Source organism: Calypte anna, chromosome 10 (assembly GCF_003957555.1).
Source record: "Calypte anna isolate BGI_N300 chromosome 10, bCalAnn1_v1.p, whole genome shotgun sequence".
In the NCBI taxonomy this organism is placed as follows: Eukaryota; Metazoa; Chordata; class Aves; order Apodiformes; family Trochilidae; genus Calypte; species Calypte anna.
Window position 1 is genome coordinate 19746389 of NC_044256.1, and position 18374 is coordinate 19764762.

At 39.4% G+C, this 18374-nt stretch overlaps 1 protein-coding gene across 1 annotated transcript in view; it reads left to right on the forward strand.

Moving 5' to 3' along the window:
- Positions 1 to 3303: 3303 nt before the first annotated feature.
- Positions 3304 to 18374, forward strand: part of MAP2K1 (mitogen-activated protein kinase kinase 1) — a 34330-nt gene continuing 19259 nt past the window's right edge. Inside the window, exon 1 of the mRNA XM_030457086.1 lies at positions 3304 to 3723. Within this exon, the coding sequence (XP_030312946.1) occupies positions 3644 to 3723 (80 nt within the window). The 5' untranslated portion in view covers positions 3304 to 3643. The remainder of the gene's footprint in view (positions 3724 to 18374) is intronic.

The window sequence follows — 18374 nt, forward strand, 5'->3', positions numbered from 1 at the left end:
AATCTAAATTTTCTTTTTTACAGTCCTCTTCAACTTTAATTTCTAAGCTTTTAGTATATTACTAAACAATTAAGATTGTCTTCTGATCTACAGTGTTCATTTCCTGCTTTTTGAGGAAAACAAAATGTGCAATACAGCTGTTTGAAAGGCAGTTTGTCACCCCCCCTTCTAATAATTAGTGAGCCCATTGGCTGATTTCAATCAAATTTGAATTGGACTTCTTAAATTCCAGTGATGATGAAACCAATTAGTTCCTTAAATTGCTCTACTAGGCACTAAGAGTGCTAGAGCTAATTTAGTGATGTAATGAGTATGTCTAGTAATCACCTCTTCCTTTTCATGCAAGAAAGTACTTAAAATTTGGGTTTCCATGAAGGATAAAAGTGTTAATTAAGACAAATCTCTGACCCATTTCTCTTTACAGGACCTTATTTCAGGTCTGTTTTTTAAAGCCATGGTGGAATCAATCAGAAAATCACCCTGGTCAGAAGTCTTTCATAGAAATGATGATACTAACATATTTTTTTTTTATCTTTTCCTCTGTGATCCAGCCTCAGAAACACCTGCTCATAAAGCAAAACACAGTTCCTTCCACCAAGAGTGTTTAAATTCCCCAAACATGTTTTATTTTGGCTGGGAAAATGTGCTTAGCTTTCAGTTGCAAATACTCTGAAGTTAAACCTACTGGTTTCACAGAAGTTCAAAACAACCTACAGCAATCTTGAAACTTTCCAAATGTGCTATATAATCAAATAAATGAAAACTTTTTATCCAGTGTGCCCACACAGATCAGTGATACAACCATCAGAAAAATCAACCAAAAAAAAAATCCCCAGGTGAGGTGACTTTAAGCAAAGCCCAGAGGGGCTGGGTCCCTCGAAGGTTCCAGGGATACCATAGTGTCTGAGGCAGTGACACAGTAATGATTTATGTGTAGGTATAATCCATGCACCCCTGACTTTATTTCGACATTCAGTCAATTCAGAATGCCTTTATTAACGTGCTGCAGGTCAAAGGACTTGAGTTAATACAGTAAGTTTTGAGATTCCACCTGTTTGCAGTGCACGTATGAAGTGCTCCACAGGAGGGAGCTCTCTAAATAGCTGGAAGTGGCTGGAGGGAGCGTCTTTGAATGGCAAAAACTCTGTTTTCAGTAGATATGTCCAGTCATTCATCTGTTTTGTTTTGGTTTTATTCCATTATTCATCATTTTTTTTCTGATGGAGAAAAACAATGCTACAAGGAGACAAATAATTCAAATGGTAAATGAAAATTCACAACTTAATTTCTCCTTTGTTCATTTCCGATATTTAAAAGGAAATAAAAATTTCATTGCAATTATCTTTTCAGAGGAAAAGAGGTCATCCTTTGCAACGCAGTAAAATAATTGCAGTTGCATAACTCATGAGCCATTACAGCACAGTGTAACTGCAAATATATGGGGCATCTATAGTAACTGTGCATTCAATATCTGCCTACTATTCATGTGTTCTTTGCAAAGCAGTTCAGTGTTTCAGATAAAGGAGTCCTTGGGTTTCCCTGCACAAAGCTGTATAAAGAGAAAAGTAACCTCAGCTGCAATTCAATGTATTTTTTCAGGAAAAAAATCTGATTTTTATCATAAAAAGACCTGATGCTTCAGGAGTTACTAGAAATGCTACTATTTCCATTTTACTATACCATCTTAATCCTGTGGCAAAAAAGAAAGAGAAACACACAATTAAAAATTCTCAATTAACTATATAAATCACAATTTATTTTAATTTGTGGCTGAATCAACTCATTAGAGTATAAAACCTGTCCACACTTGTAGGGAAGTTCTGAAGGGATGGCTGGAGCAGCTGCCTAGTGAGGAAAAAAAGCATTTCTAGGCATTGATCTTTTTCTACTCCAAGGCAAAAGACATAAAACACAGAAATATCAGTTATAGTGGTCAGTGCTGGAACTGCCAAATAAACTGATTTTTCACTCTTCAACCCAGTACTAAGCTTTTAACTGCCAGAGAACTTTATTTTACCACGTAAGAAAATCTACAAGTAACTATGAAGTCTTTTCTTCTAGATGTGTGACATTTGTTGACAGTGCACTCTGCCGTACAAAAACTTTAAGCAGCATTGGGGAGAATATCACAGATGTGTCAGAAAGCTGAAGGAATCTTTAATCCATTTTTTTAATGGAGAACTTGTCAGGGTACAGGCCTTGTAAGTGTTTTTATCTTACTTCTGCTGGATTCAGACCACAAGAAATTAATCTTCTGAAGAAGCACAAATTACCAAACTTGTGTATGGCTGTAGTAGAGGCAGGATGGGAGTGCCACTGTTCACAAAAGTCAAATACATGTCACCCCTGTATCTCCTGAATTGTAGATCATTAGCCTATAGATGTGAGATTTAAGCACTGGATCTGTGATATCCAGACTGGCTTTGTTGATCCAAACAGGTCCTTTGGTAGTACTCAAAAACTCCATTTCCTTCTCCTTAGATCTAAAGTTAATAACAGGATTTTTACATTTAAACTCTCCCACTCAGAAGAACTGGTATGGAGGAACAGCTGCTATTGAAGTATAGGTTCTTGATTTTGTGTGTCAAAACATGATCAAGACCTCCTGGAAAACAAAATGTTGGTTGTTTCTTCAGGTTCATTAAGTAAAATAATTACAAAAACCTAGAGAGCCCCAAGACCAAATCGTGATGCAAGTAGAACTTCCTAGAAATGTACACCCATAAACCTCTCACCACATTAACGTGACCAAATCTGGCCGTGCATTAGGAACAGCAGCACAGGCATTTCATTTTCATACTCATTTAATTACTTGCAATTCACAGGTTTGGAACTGTAATCCCCCGTTTCCATTTTTAATTCAGCCTTTTACTATGGGAAAAATTTAGCAGCCATCAGTACCCCAGCTGAGGCTTACGTTTTAATTATAAGCACAGCAGTTTCCACATCAGGGAACATTAACGATGTGCGCAGGAGCGAGATGCACAAAACTGCCGCTAAAACATCGTTTTACAGCGTTTTCTCTGCGGAGAAAACGACGTCGCGGTGGAAGCTGCTCTTTTAATTAAACCGCTATGAGAATTTTAAATAAAAACCAACAAACAACCCGGTAAATAAATAAAACAATAACAAAGTCATGAAGATAAAGTCATCAGCCCTATTCACCGGGGGGGGGCCGGCGGTACCGGTACCCCGAAGGCTGCGACTCCCCCGCTCCGCCGCCTCCGCCCCGCGACGTGCGAGCCCCGCAGCTGCGGGCAGGGCGGCTTCAGCTCCGCCACCGCGCATGCACTTGCCCACCGCGCCTGCGCAGCGGGCGGACCGGGGCGGTGCGCACAGGCGCAGTCTCAAAAAGGGCACATTTTGAGCCCGGGCAGTTTTCGCCGTCGGGAGCCGCCGGGAGAGGTCTCGGGGCTGCTCCCCCGCGGGAGGCCGGCGCTGGGTGGGAGAAGAGGGGCGGTGCAGCCGGGGTCTGGCGGCGCCTCAAGCACCTGCCTGCTGAGGGGGCTGCCCACGGGGGGCAGCGGCGGCGGCGGCGAGGGGTCCCCGCAACTTTACTCCGCCGCAGGAAGTCCCTCGAACCTGGACGAAGTGGGGCCGGGGCTGCTCCCTCCGTTACCTTCCGCGCCGTCTGGGGGCGAAAATGCCGAAGAAGAAGCCCGGACCCATTCAGCTCAACCCCGCTCCGGATGGCTCCGCTGTCAACGGGACCAGCTCGGCAGAGTGAGTGAAGCCGCTGGGGCTGGCCAGGGCTGCGGCGGGGCTGCCCGCGCCCCGAGGGTCCCCTGAGGTGAGGGGCGCGGCCGGCACTGCTGCAGCCTTCCCGCCGGCCCCAGCGGGGGGGTGGGCTGCGGACCCCCGGGGAACGCGGGGTCCGAGGTGAGGAAGCGGCACCAGCCCTGCTGGGCTGCCTTCTCCTGAAGCCGAATTGCCGGATTGCTTTTAACCGGCACGGCCTGGTTTCTGGAAAAATCAAAGTTACTGATTGACGGGGGGTTCTCCCCCTCTTCGGGGGGAGCTGCTGAAGAGTCTCCTCAAAGGAGTAAGTGGGTTCTTTCCTCAGCAATAAGCAAACTTCTGTCAGATTTGCAAGGTAAATAAGCCGGGGAAAAACAGAACTTGTGTAACTCTCATCTCGTAGCCCTTAATGGTATCTACTGAATTCCCAGATTATGTGATTATGTAGTAAGTACCAAACTATACATTTGCAATAGCCTTTTCCTTAAACGTGCGAGAGACTATATCGAAGATCCCAGATCTGTGGAAAAGGGCTGCTGTTTTTCTTCCTCCCTGTAGCACACTAACGCTAGTTTCAGTAAATCTGTTTTCCAGGATTTAGCATGTAATGCCAGGTACGTCAGTGAGTGTGCTTGGAGAAAAATGCTTCTGAGCCTTCCTGTGTGTAATACAAACATTACACCACATAAATGTGTGGAAGATGGGTCTAAGCTAATCATGGGGGTACTTAGAGGGGGGAGAAAAATGCTGAGCGTGGGATTGTTACGTGTTGCTCATGAAGCCTCTGTGAGCTTATGGATCTGGGTAAGCACGGTGGCTTCAGTGACGCTGGTGCAGTGCCAACACCTTCAAGTAATGAAATGTTATAAAAGGTTTTTCTGTGAGGCTAACATGTCTGTGTCCACCTCTTGTTTTACGTTAAGTGATGGACAAGCTCTTAACTGAGCAAAGGTGCATCTTGGCAGAACAGATTCCTGTCCCTGTATGGTCAGCTCAGCCTTCTGGATATGTGAACTGGACTCTGATATTCCTTTGTACCATCCTGACAAGGGGGTGCCTGAGACAGAATTGCTGTGCAACAATGAGTACGAGTATCGAGCTTGAAAGTGTTGCACGTGTAGCTACATTTTCAGACAGGCTCGGATCTCATTTAACCATTCAAACATCTCAATTAAAGAAAAGAAAAAAAATTAGCATTGCTGTGACATTTCTAGCAAACTCTTTTGATGATTAACTGAGGGATGAGCTGTTTAAAAACAATTCTTTGGCAGGAGTAACTGATTGTATCTGAGCATTATGATCTCAATATTATGCAGTTTTTGTTCTGGATTGGTAGGGAGGAAATATTATTTTTATTTTTGCTTGTAGAGCAAAATTTATTTTCTTTGATGTAGTCGTGCATACATTGGTTCAGTCTTCAGGGATCCCTGTTGCATACTGATCTTGTTTCATAGAATAAATCTAACATACCTTTATCATTTGGTAATTTTACTGTGTGATGTTTATCTTTCACACATGCAATATATTAAATACTGTATTTCTTTACTCAAGAAATGTCAATTTTTTTTTTTCATGTCTGATGCTCATTTACTAGTGGGAAATCTTTGGAGACTCGTGGGAGTGTTGTCTTGTTTATACCTGTTATCTTGCTTTGTTTTTCATTTCATTTGTCCATTTGTTTGGTATATGTATTTTTGAGACATTTGCTCCTTGTCATGCCTAAGACCTTACACCCAGCTTTTTCCAGACTTAGAGATCTGTCAGGTATTTTTAAAAGAAGTAGCTTAGTGAAAGTAAATCCAGCACCCTGGTGTCTATAAACAGCCAGAATTAATTAATCATGGAAATAACCCTCTCATCCTGCTGATGTTAAAGCCTGATTGTGAAAGATTTCAAATAGCAAAAAGTACTTGCATCAGAATTGGGGAATATTTTTGGAATTAAATTGAAAACTGTTGTTGGGTTGTTTTTTTTCTTTTCATATGCAAGATTTTGCTTTGTTTTTTTTTTCTTTTCCTGTGAGTTGGTTGGGGTTTTTTTCCCTCTTTGGCTACTGCTTGAAATCAACAGGAGAGGTGTTTGTCAGCCTGTGTACATTGCCCAGTGTTTCAAGTATGCCGTGCATCTGTGGTCTGCCACATTAACACTTTCTAGAGCTCTGTTCCTGATGAAATGGAATTCTGGCTATGTGAGTCTCCAATTACTCCTTTGCTTCCACCATATACAAACCTGTCACTGTGCAAATGATCTTGCAAGCTTCCCTGTTCTTTTTCAGAGCAGAGAACCTCTCAAGAGAGGATGAGAAGAGCTCGAATTACATGGCTATGTAAAATGAAGATTTAGAGTGAGGTAATATGATTGCTTGGAGGACCTAGACATCAGAAGGAAGGAAGTTATTTAGGCCCAAAGGCAATGTTGGCACAAAATCAAACAGACACAGAATGGCCATCAATAGTCATATGCTGGAATTTTGAAACTTTATAGCTGTCAGAGGTGAAAGGTTCTATAATGTATTCTGACAGGTATTGACACCTAGAGTCTTGCTAGTTATAAAATATTGAAGCTTAATACTTTGAGGAATGAGTGCATGTGATACTTGGACTTCTTGGCAGAAGAGGAAAGGCAGGAAATGAAAGAAGAAGGGACTGAGTGATTCAGGATGTCCTGCTTTCCATTCCTGTCTTCTCTTGTCTTCATCCTTATTTGGTGATGGGAACTCATTGACTGTAGTAAGAGAACCTATAGCATGAGGTGTAGGGCTGTAAGAAGTATGCATGTGAGGCCTGATTCTCACTTGTATGACTCTTCCTTTCTTTTTCTTTTCCTTGGCAAGGGAATCTATAGAATTATGGTAATTGCAGTTTCAGTGCATATACTGAATACTTTAATGAAAAACTCACAATGTTTTTCTCTGGCAGCAGTTTGTTTTTCGTAAGGTTGTTATGTGTAGTGACTAGTTTAATTATTTGTACAGGATGTTGTGGTCCTGAGGCCTTCCAAATCCCAAGCTACCCTGCTGAACAGTAGAGGCAACCTAATAAAAGATTTTCCTATGCTGTGAGCTTCACTTCTGTTTTTGACACTTCCTGCTGAGAAGCAGTTGTGCAGGCAGGGTTGAACCTGTGCTGCTGTTCTTGAGCTCTGTGTTGCTTCAGATGATAAGCAAGATGATACTGGCCAGATGCAGGTTTAATTTCATTCAGATACTACTAGAGCTGCAGAGTTATGCTTGTGCAAAGATTTTTGCAGAGTAAACAGGGGAAAAAACAAACAAACCTGGCAGAAAATTTATAAAAGGAATACTTTTCTTTTGACTGAACATGCTGGGATTGTTTACTGTGTTAACAGCCAAATGAAACGAGCAAAATCTTCACTTTTTGCTTCTGACTCACTTTGAATATCTTGTTACCAAATTCCTATGTTTCTCTAAACTATTCCTAGAACATGAAATAGAAGCTCTGCAAAGCAGCAGGAGTAGCTTTCAAGATAACTCCACTCTTTGTATTGCAGAATGAAAAGAAAGTTACCTTTTCATTCATTGTATCTTTGGCATTGAACCAGCAGCCTGACTGTTCTCATGTGGCAGAATTGAACAGGTGGAGCTTATTGTTCCCCAGCTTTGCTCTTTGCTAATTTCTTTGACACATTAACTCTTAAAATGGCTTATGACTGAATAACTAAACAGCCAGTGCTATTAGTATGGTATGGACATGTTCTTACTGATTTTTAACTTTGGCTTCTTAAGAGTGATAGTTAATGAGGTGCAAATAGATGCTTTATTTTATTTATTAATACAGAACAAATGTCTAAGCGTGAATAAGTTACTTAAAGTGCTTTTTACTAATATACCACAAAATGCAAGAGATCTGTAGTTACATTCTTACAATTGAAGAGATCAGTGCTTTTTTTATTCACAAAAACCTCTTGTCTGTGAGTTAATGTGCATAAAGAATGTTGAAGTGTTCCACTGGACTTAGGAAAGTGCATTTAAACTTATTAGTTAAAATGCCCATGCCCAGAAAAAAAAGAAGATTAATCCTGCGCCTTGAGATCCTTAATTATGTTTAATGAGAGACAATGTCTTGGCATATAATGTAGGCTATTTTCACAGCCTATTTTAAAAGTGCTTACTTGAAAAAGTGAAGCAGATAGTCAATGCAGGATGTGTTGTCATAGAGTACAACGATCCAATGAGCCATCAAATGAGCAATATAATTATTTTCTTCATTTATCTATCATGTAAGAGATTACTGCTGCAGTTAATTAAGCATCTGTATTAATGTTTGTCACTGTTCATAGCTTCTAATTACAGAAGAGTCAATTTATGATTACTTTTCCTATACATCAATTATTTTGGATATATCTACAGACTTCTTTCAAGCCTCACTTTTTACCTTGGCTGAGTAAAAACAGCTTCCTTGTCTCTGGTATTAGAACTTGAACCTACTAGAAGTGCCTGGGACTTTATAAAAATAGAAGCAATTTTTTTGAGTGCTACTGACTTTTTTCCCTCTTGTATATCCATTCACATTGAAAAGGTGGTTGCAACTGAAATATTTTTTCATGTTTAAAGAATTCCAAGCTATACAAACTGTGCATGTGTTTTAGCAACAACAGATGTCTCTCAAATCAAGCCTAAGCTGGGAAGATGGGGCCAAGCAAATCTCAGATGTGACATAGTGAGGTATAATATGAGGTGGAAAGCACAGAGTGAGGTTTTATTTTTGCTGAGGAGGACTAAGGGTAGTATGAAAGGACATTTGTGGTTTGCATTTCATTGGATAAAAATGTAAAGAAAGCAGAACATCAAATTGGCATCTTCCTTTAATATGCTGTAGAGAACTAGGTTTTTGAGGTGCTTTTAGGAAGATGCTGTCTATAGGTCTTTACCACCTTAGTACCTAAGTTTCTTTTAAGGGACATGGCCAGAGAGAAATTCTGAAGACAGATGTCAGAAAACTGATTGTCAGGCATGGTTCTGTGGTGGTGCTTATGCTTGTGGCGAGCAGTTCTGGGTTTTCTTTTCAAGGCTTAACTGTATTATATCTGTGCCTTGGAAGTGTTCAAGCCAAAGAATAATTTCTTTGACATGGGTGACTGGTAAAATCCAGTTGTAGTATGGTATTAATTAGATTTTCTTCTTGGTGTTTATTCTGTTTAAATTGCATTTAAGGTCATGCATTTAAGAAAGCTGAGTACAAATGCTTAAAAAAGATAGTAAAATAAGAATTTGGAAATTATACAAAACTCCTTTGAGTTTTGTGTTACAATATGCTAAAGAAGTAGTTGCTTGTTTGCTATGTGTCTTAATGTTCATGTTTTTCAGTAATTTACTGATGGGAACTTCAGGCTTTGTAGGAATAGGAAGGCAGATTGTCTCCCATTGTCTGTAGTGTGGGATTTTTTGTTTAGTTTTTGTTTTGAGCTTTTTGGTCTTTAACTTTGCCTTATAAAACAGAGTGATAAGAGGGGTGCAGCAAAACCATTGGCCTGGTTGCAAGTAGACCTTGTGCCAAAAGGATTTGTCCTCCATGGATTGTTTTCTCTCCATATTCTTGAATGAATTTCGAAGAAATGGAATGAAGATTTGCAGAGTTAATTTTAATGCTTGCTGGTCTCTTCTGCCTTTGGTTTGGTGGGATTTTTTTCTTTGTTTTTAAAACTGAAAAGTCTGACAAGGGACAGTCCCTCTATGGAATTCCTTTGACTTCAGAGGAGCTTTGTGCATGTGTGTAATGTGCTGGAAGATTCGGTCCTGGAATTTTATGACTGGTCTGTCTGGATTGCAGTTGCATTGAATGTGTGTGTTGAATTACTGCAAACTCATAAATACTTTAAAGGAAAAAAATCAAATTTTTCCTAACTGTTGAGTGATTAACCCAGGTCACAAATGCATGTGGTATTAGAGAATGCATTTTAGGCAGACAATAATAACTGCTAGATAATTGCAAGAAAACTGAGCCCTCTGTTATTTGCTAAATCTTCCAAATTTAGATTAAAACACACTCATGTGTAGCATTCTCTTTAATGTGCTAAGCCTGTGTATAATCATTCACTGTATGAGAAACAGCATTATAGTTATACTTCAGAAGCTAATAGAACATATGATCTGTTATAATTAGTTAAAATAGTGGAAAGTAGGAACCTGCATAATTTCTGCATGTGTGTACTGAAAATTACATAGCTAAGTGTACTCAACTAGTACAGAAAAATGTCAATCAGACCTGTCTTTTTCTTACCTATGGGCTTAAAGTTAGCTTTTAGTTTACAATATTGATGTAGGAAATAGTAAGATGCTTACTACTGAGATAACAGTAAATACCACATCTTATGTACTTCTAATTAAGCATCCTGGCAGTTACGGATGCATCCTGCATTAGTATGATGTTGTCTTAGTTCAGAAAGTGTAAATCAGTTTAGGAGAGTTCAATAAAAACTGGGTTAAAAATAAGTGGGTTTGCATTCAAATCAGATGAAAGGTAAGGGAAGTGCAGGCTCTAAATATGGATCCAGCCACTTTCTTAGCAGCAGCAGCAGTTCTGCAGATGGTTACCAAGGTGTGATTTCACAATTAAGCATGTGCAAGGTCCTGCTACTGAAGTCATCTCCTGGCTGTGCCCCTGTCTCCCCGATGCTTCTCCATACGTTGTATCAGCTCTTACACTGATAGATGAGTGCTGATCAGACTGAGAACTCACACCCGCCCAAAGAAGCCCAGATTAGGTTTTGGAGGGCTCTCCTCTTGTGCTTGCAGCAACACTGATGTAGCCACACGTTCCCTTAATCATGGAAATAACCTGGCTAAAAAATGACAGAATTTTTTAGTTAATTTTTGAACAGATCTATTATCTGGTTACTCAGGAATGAATGGCTAGGGGCAGAAAGAGAGCCACCTCCTCTGGCAAGAGCCCAGGTTTTTGCAGGATTAAATGACAATGCACTCAGAGCCTGAGAGATACTATTGAGATAGGTTGAAATTCAGTAATTAAAGCAATTTCTGAGTAGCACATGTTTTAATTGAATAGTCTCAGCTCTCTGTCTCAAGAGGATCAGCTTATCTCTGGGACCTTCCAGTGTTACCTAGTAGCCTAAGATTTAAAAAAAAAAAGGATGGAAAGGCACGAGGTAAACCCAGTATTTAGCTGAGTTATTTATTTGGTATAACAACAGTGCTACTGTTGTGAATCTGGGCAAAGATTTTTTTGCACGGGCTTGAAAAAAAGAAGAAAGAAACCACCATGACATTTATGGTGAACTTAGATGAGACAAATAAATCTATTTGAGTGGATATTGACTAAATATTTCACTGTGTACAGGATAAATATTCTGAAAGGTATCAGGGAAGGAATTTTCTTTTATGTACAGTAAATCTAGATGTTTCCTTTAAATTACTAAGTTGTAAATTTTCCAGTGAAAGAGCTTTCCCCAGCTTCTTGCCTGTGTTACCCTTTTTACAGCTGCATTTGTTCTCCCATCATTGCCCTGGGGACTGACTGGGCTTTATAAAGTGCACAGATTCCACTGCCAAAACACAAAAACATCTCTTTGAAGCAGCAATATTAGTTGGCAACATCAGATTCTAGTGTGCTGAATTTTGGGGGAGCAGGTTTGTTCTTCCAAGGATTATTTATTTAAAAAAATATTTTTAGAGGAGGCAATCTTGTTTGGTTTTTTTTCTGTGGGTTTAACTAATGTGTTGCTAGAAATTAGCAATAAGATGATTTTTGATTTATGGTCAATATTACTTAGACAAAAATCTTGATTATGCTTTGGAAGGAATGTGCAAGGCTTCCTGCCAGTGAGTGCCCACAGGAATTGAAAAACTGCAAAAGATTAATACTGCTCAGGATCTCTTTGCAAACATCTGTTGAGAAGCTGCTGTCATCCTGGGGCTTGTCTGAGCAAGAGGAGAGGGAATTTCTGCACATCTTCCACCTCCTTCCTGGCAGCTGAGGATCTGCCTGGTCTTTCACCTGGGTTCAGTCTCCTCGCAGGCATCTGGCAGGAGGAAGTGTACAGTGATGACCCTGCCTGGGTGACACATGCAGAGGAAATAAAAATGGAAGCAGGCTATTTTCATTTACAGGCTGAGGACTAGGACAAATAATCCATCAGTGTATCATTCTTTGGATGAACAAGTATCTTCTATAAAAAAAACCTGCTTACGGGCAGATTTTATGGTTGAAACTTCCTGGCAACTTTTCTTTCTTTCAGTGTTTTGTGGTTTGTTGTGGGTTTTTTTGTTTTTTGGTTTTTTTTACAACTCAGCATTGTTCAATGTGGTGGGAAGATGAGTCAGCAGATCTAACATAGCAAACAAAACAATTTTTTGTGCATTTTTAGGGGGAAAAATATTTGTCTGGATATAGATAAGTGAGTGTATATGTGTGTATTTCTATATGTACATGTATTTCTATATATGTTTTATATGTTTATTCTAGATGTGTTCATAATGTATATGCATATAGTAAGTAAAAATTAGTAATATCTTCCACTAAATAGCCATACTGGCAATTTTTCTGTTACACAATCCATCCATTTCAAATACTGGCAAAGATCTAAGCCTTCCATCCAAAGCTTTGTCTGAATCCCAGTTACAGGGTCTGGTTCTTTATGTTTTAGCCTGCACATCCTGGCAATATTCTTCTTTCCCAGTCCCTGATGTGTTAACTGCAGCTTCTGGTGAAGTTGGTGATTTTGTGCTCCTTGCACAGAACGGGTCTGAATTCTACTCCTGGTTCTTTCTGACCCTTGTAAACTGATACTGTAATGTCTTCTTTTTTATTACTGTGTCTCAAAGGCTGTGTCTACCACAGAAGGGTGTCCTGAAGATCCTGTTACCATCACTATTGCTCTGTGGTTCTTTTGTTTTGGTTCTGTGTAGTGCTGGTTAGGGAAAAATCAGTGGTAGGTGCACAGATGTTTATGGGAGGGAGATGAAGAGCTTGGATTTCTGCTTTGGGCCATTTAGTTCTTGAATTTCTTACCTTGGGGTGGCAGAGGTTATTTGTGGAAAACTTTGAGTTCGATGCTACAGTAAGTCCTGAGGAAGCCTTTTAACCGAGGAAAAAAGCCAAACCAAACCAACAAACAACCCAGTTGCATTGTTTAGCCACAGAGCTAAATATGTGAAAGGGGTGTCTGAGCATTGCTGGCAGCTCCTGCTGCCACCCAGGAGAAAGGGCTCAAATTCCACGTGGTGTCTGAGAACAGCTGCAGAAAAATCGGGTAGGAAAAGGCACCCAGGGCATGAATCTAATATCTGGCCATTTGTGCCACACTCACATCTGTGGCTTTACTTCCTTTGGTGAACTCTCTTCAGTTCAAACATGTTATTTGGCATGTTTAAGCTTATTTAAGAAAAAAAAGAAGTGAAGTATTTACTGGCATACTGGTAAGGCTGATGCAGAAGACAGAGGAAGCTTAAAGCAAAGATTCCTACCCTATAGGAATTTTTGATGTTAAACTGTTCCATTTGTTGGAGACTTGGAAAAAGACTTGAAGTCATATCACATTCTGTGAAATATGTGCCTTTCAGCTTCAAAAAGATGAAAATTCTTACATGGAATTAATCTAGCAGATACTTTTTTGGACAGAACAATGCTTTTCCAGAAGTTTTGTTTTGCATACCTTTTACTAAGGAAACTATTTTAATCAAATTGCCTCTTATTCTTACTGGCATTTTTTTTTCTGGCAGTATTAAACCTAAAAAAATGCCCTGCTGTGTCTGTTGCATTGTGAAAGTGGAACAATATTTTCAGATGTTAAAATTCATGCTGCAGATGAGCAGATATATTGAACATTCATTTACCAATTTACCACCTAGAGCTAAAGGGATCTCTAAGATTTTGCCAGAATTGAGGATAAGCAGGAATTGGTGTGTTTTCCCAAAACAAAGACTTCTTTGGTCTTTATAGTGAGTTTGGATCTTTGAGTTGTTTTTTTAACTGCAGGTTTTATGAGGCTGCACTGTACAGACACCTGTGCTGTAAACTGAGACTACTGTAATTACTCTTATCTTCCCTGTTATTCTGTGAGCTGCCCTTTGTATAAGGAAAACTTAAATAAAAATTTGTCTTACTGCCTGGGTTTGGCACAGTCATGGAAAATAGTAGTCTGTCTTTTCAAAACTGCAGAATGCCTTCATGTTCCTAATACTTCATTTCAGCTCCCAGATTGAGGTTGTTCATGGAAATGAGGTAGTGAACTGCCTACTTTCTTCTCTAAATTGACAGTTGTGTAGGCTTGGGGAAAGCATTACTGTCACTGTTCTGGAAAACAACCCCCAAGCCTGTATCCTCATGTGACAGTAGATCTGAAAGTAAATGTACTTCATGCTTTCACTCATACTAATTGTTCTGCTTGCAAAGCTGATAGTAATAACTTTGAACAAGTATTTGACAAATTACTGTTCAAGATTGTGTCAGACTTTTTTTTTTTCCCTTTCTAAAGTAGACTTCAGGGTTGAGTACAGCTTTAATATAGCCTTTAGGGCTGAGTGTGTGATTAACTTAGCACTAATGTGAATTTTTAAAAAAATTCTCAAGGATTTGGAGTATTAGTATGAGTTAAGAATATGGATTTATTTTGTTTTTGTTATGACATTATGTATCAGCAAACTAATGGCAGCACTTCTTTTTTTCTTTCCTACTTCAAAGAGACTAAGTGTGCTCTGAAATGTTAATACATCTCTTCCAGGAGTGCATTCTTCAGTGCTTGGGTGGCTCCCCTCAGAAGCATGTGCTGAGGAGTCTCTTCTGCCCAACTTTGTGTATAGGGTGAGAGCATTCTGCAAAATCTAGATACAACTCCTCCCTGCCCAACCTGCATAGGAAACAGGTTTGCTCGGTATCCCCTAACTCACAAACATGGACCCACAGTGCCCACCTCTGTGTGGTTTGCACGTGTCTGCAGTGACATTAAATCATGGGGATTTTGATGTTAGAAAGCACAGTTAGTCTGAAAAAACCCCCTACCACCAAACCTTAAAGGATGGGCTCAAAAAGTGACTGGTGAGATCAGAGGGAAGCAGAGAAGAGAACATTTAGTCCAGTAGTAACTAGAGGTCTTGCTGTGCACTTAAGTACTGTTACTGGTGTTGCCACCCAGTATTCTCTTTTTCTTAGCATCCACCTTTGGCCATTGTCAGGAGATGAGAAAGTTCTGAAAGTCTTAAATGAGTGTCCATACAGCTGAGGTGGCCTCAATATCCCATGCTATGATTCTCCTTTGAAAACCTTTCTCACCTCTGTGGTGTTCTACAGACTGGCTGCAGAAGGGGTGGATGTGGCTGCCACAGGATGCCAGATTGCAATTGTCTTCTGGCTTCTAAAATGGGGATTTTGCACACATGAGTTGACAGCAATAGAAGTGAAGTTTCTCCTCACCATCAGGTCATTGTTCTGTAGGGTGTGGTTGTGTGTATTTGGTAGGAAACTGCACTCTAAGTTCTGCATTCTTTTTAAATTCCTGAGGCTTCAGAGGTGCCATGTGATTTGAAGGAGGACACTGCACTGTCAGCATACTCCTTGAGTATGAAAAGGAAGGAGTAATGTTGACTTCAATGGAAGGATCCTACTTGGTCATGTGTGGACAGAGATAATTCCCCCTCTAGAGCACCTGGTCCTGTACTTGGAGGGGGGAAGCAAACAAGTAACTCCCCAAAAGTTTGTCCCATGTGTATTTTTATTTTTTTAACCTTCCATACAGTCTGGAAAAAAGAGAGATCTTGTAATAATTGTATCTGAAGTCCAGTGATTCAGATGCTACACTTTCTACAGTGATATCTGCTGTACAGCATATTTATCCACTTCTAGCTGAGTAAAACTATTTATTAATAGTGCTCTGTGAACTCATCCTGTTTCTCTAACAAATAGAGAAAACAGGGCTGACCTCCCTGTGCCTTCATTCAGATGATCACATTACAAAAGCTGGATTAATTCCCCAGTGCAGTGTGTTTACTGTGTGCTTGGCTTTAAGACTGATAGCAATAAATTAAATGATAACCTGTTGCTTTAGGGTAGTGCTTGGAACAGCAAAGCACTGAGGTGGTTTGATTTTTCCTGCTTTGATGGAACTCTGGCAGAGACGTAGGGCTTTGACAGTGAAAAAACAACTCCAAGACTGCAGCAGGTAATGGTGATGAATTTTAATAGGAATCTTTGTCTCTGAATAAAAGTTTTATATAAGATGAAGTAACTACTGGTGTTCCTTCTGGAGGCAGACATCAGCATGCTGGCACGCTGCCACTTCTAGCTACTGAAGTTTCCTTAACGTTTACATGATGTTCTAGGGATGAACTGATGAAAGTTTTCCCTCTTCTGGATTTGGTGTGTGTTTAATTTCATTGGTAAAGAATCATATGCAAAGAGTTTACTTATCCACCTGTTTTTGAAAGTACTTTGCATGGCAACTTTGCTGTCCTGCTTTTATATGGTGAGGTTCAGGTAAGAGTTACTGGTCACTGTACTCTTACAGTAGTTTGCATTCAAAACTGAAACTATAGTTCTGCCTCCTAGAAATACTGAGGATAGATCACCACCAGTAATTTTGATGACAAAAATACTTAAAAAATATATTTATTTACACTTAAAATTGATTAGTACTTAGTGCTTCAAGTAAAGAACCTTAACCAAAAAAAAAAAAAAAGAATTCAACATCAATCTTCAGTGATAAGAGATAGTTGGCATTCAGTGTTTCAGAGTTTATTGTAGGAAAGTAAGGAATGCTTAACTTTGCTCCAGTTTTTATCATGTCATCCTAGTATCAGAAGAGCTGGATCAGCTGTGTTTTAGGAAAGACACAATTACCTTGACTTCAGACTGGGGTTTGTTAGCTTTCCTCAACACACTGTTCTGCATTTTAGAAATCAGATTTCCAAAATGTCTCTTAATAGCTCATCTTTAAAACTCTGACTGTAAGTCAGATGAACCTGAATGTTCCATAAGCCATGGTTATCTACACAGGGAAATCTGGCAGCGTGTGCTCTAGGATATTTGGTCTGTGGCTATACTAATATAAAGCATGGTATGAGGACAGAAAAAAGAAAGCTTCTTCTTCTAGGATAGTATAAAAATAATTTCATTCTGGTGCAGATACTTCACTTTCAGGCTAACACAACTTGCTTGTAGTAGTGTAGCTACAGTAGAACACGTACAGGGAAGTTTACTACCTGAGACAGTTTTGGTTTGGAGCATCATTGCCAAATCACATTTATCCAGGGTGAGTAGTGTTCAAAACTTGCTCACAAGTCTTGCTTGGAAATCTTACATTTGGACTGTTAAATTGTCAAAGTAACAAACTAAGCTGAACTCCCCTTTCCATCAAACATCTCATTCTGTTTCCTCTCTTTAGCTCTTCTAAGCATTATCACTTCCTAAGTTAACTTAGCAATTGCATCCTGTCTCTCATATTTCAACTGATAAATGAAATAGGAGTGTGTCATTGCTTATACTTAAAGTAGTTGTGAAATAAAGAGCTGTGAATATTTATATTATTTTGATTAAATCTTCGATACAGTCAAACAGATAATTCCAATCCTGCTTGGAAATACAGGCTCTCTAGTGAATGGGGTGAGGGTTTCATCCTCTAATTGTGTCCTTCTGTGGAGTCTGGGGTTATTTGTCATTGCTTTTTGGAGAATCAGCCTTGAATCTTCTCAAATGACCTGCACTTCTCTGGGTATTCAGATACCTCTTTGTACAGAGTATCTTGAAAGTGGACCTTTTATGAAGTGATGAATAGAAAAGTTTTTTCCTGATTATTCATGAAATTTTTTTTTAATGGAAAGAGGTTCAAGCTCTGAAAGAGCAGATTGTGTGCCTCGTTTTTCCTCCTAGTGACACTGTTCCCTGGAAACACTGCATTAAATTCAGCTGAGCCAAACAGATATTTACTGTTAAATATTTACTCTTGCAACAACTTATTGTTGCAGCTGGAAGTGGGGAATTTTAAATGAGCTCTTAAGTCGTCGTATTATAATAATAAAAAAAGGTTTTCTTAGGATCTGAAGTCAAGTTCCTCCTGGGAAGAATTCCCAGGAAGTCTTCCTGGGAAACTGAACTTCTGTCTGTAGTCCCACATGTAACTACTGTTTAAAGCTTTTTATTTTTATTTTGTATTGCTTAATGATGTTAAACCTAGATTTCTGGCAGATGTGTTCTTAAACAAAAGCAAAAGTAAGCTTAAAACCTTTGGGCTGTTTTTCCAAAAAACAAAAAGGGGGGGAAAAAATATTGTTTCCACTGGCTGTGTTTTTCATGTAGTTCTGTTTGGCTGTGCTTGGTAGACTTTTACTGATATCTAAATAAGAATGAATGAATGATACACAGTTTTGTGAAATTTAAGAGATAAAATGCTTAGACAAACTCTGTAGGAAACTACAAGACAACCTTGGAAAAAGCAAACCTAAAAATAGTGTGAAGTGATGTGCTGTGATTCATGAGATCTCTGATCATAACTGCTGAGTCATTAAGCCACTCCTGTAAGTAGTGAAACTTAACATGCATGAATTTGGACAGAACCTCTAAGATGAGGAAACCAGGTGTCATCTGTTGGTGTGTGTCATTGTGTCTAGAGTATTGTATGGTTTACTTAAATCCCTTCCAATAATACAGACAATGTGCAAAATAGGTGCA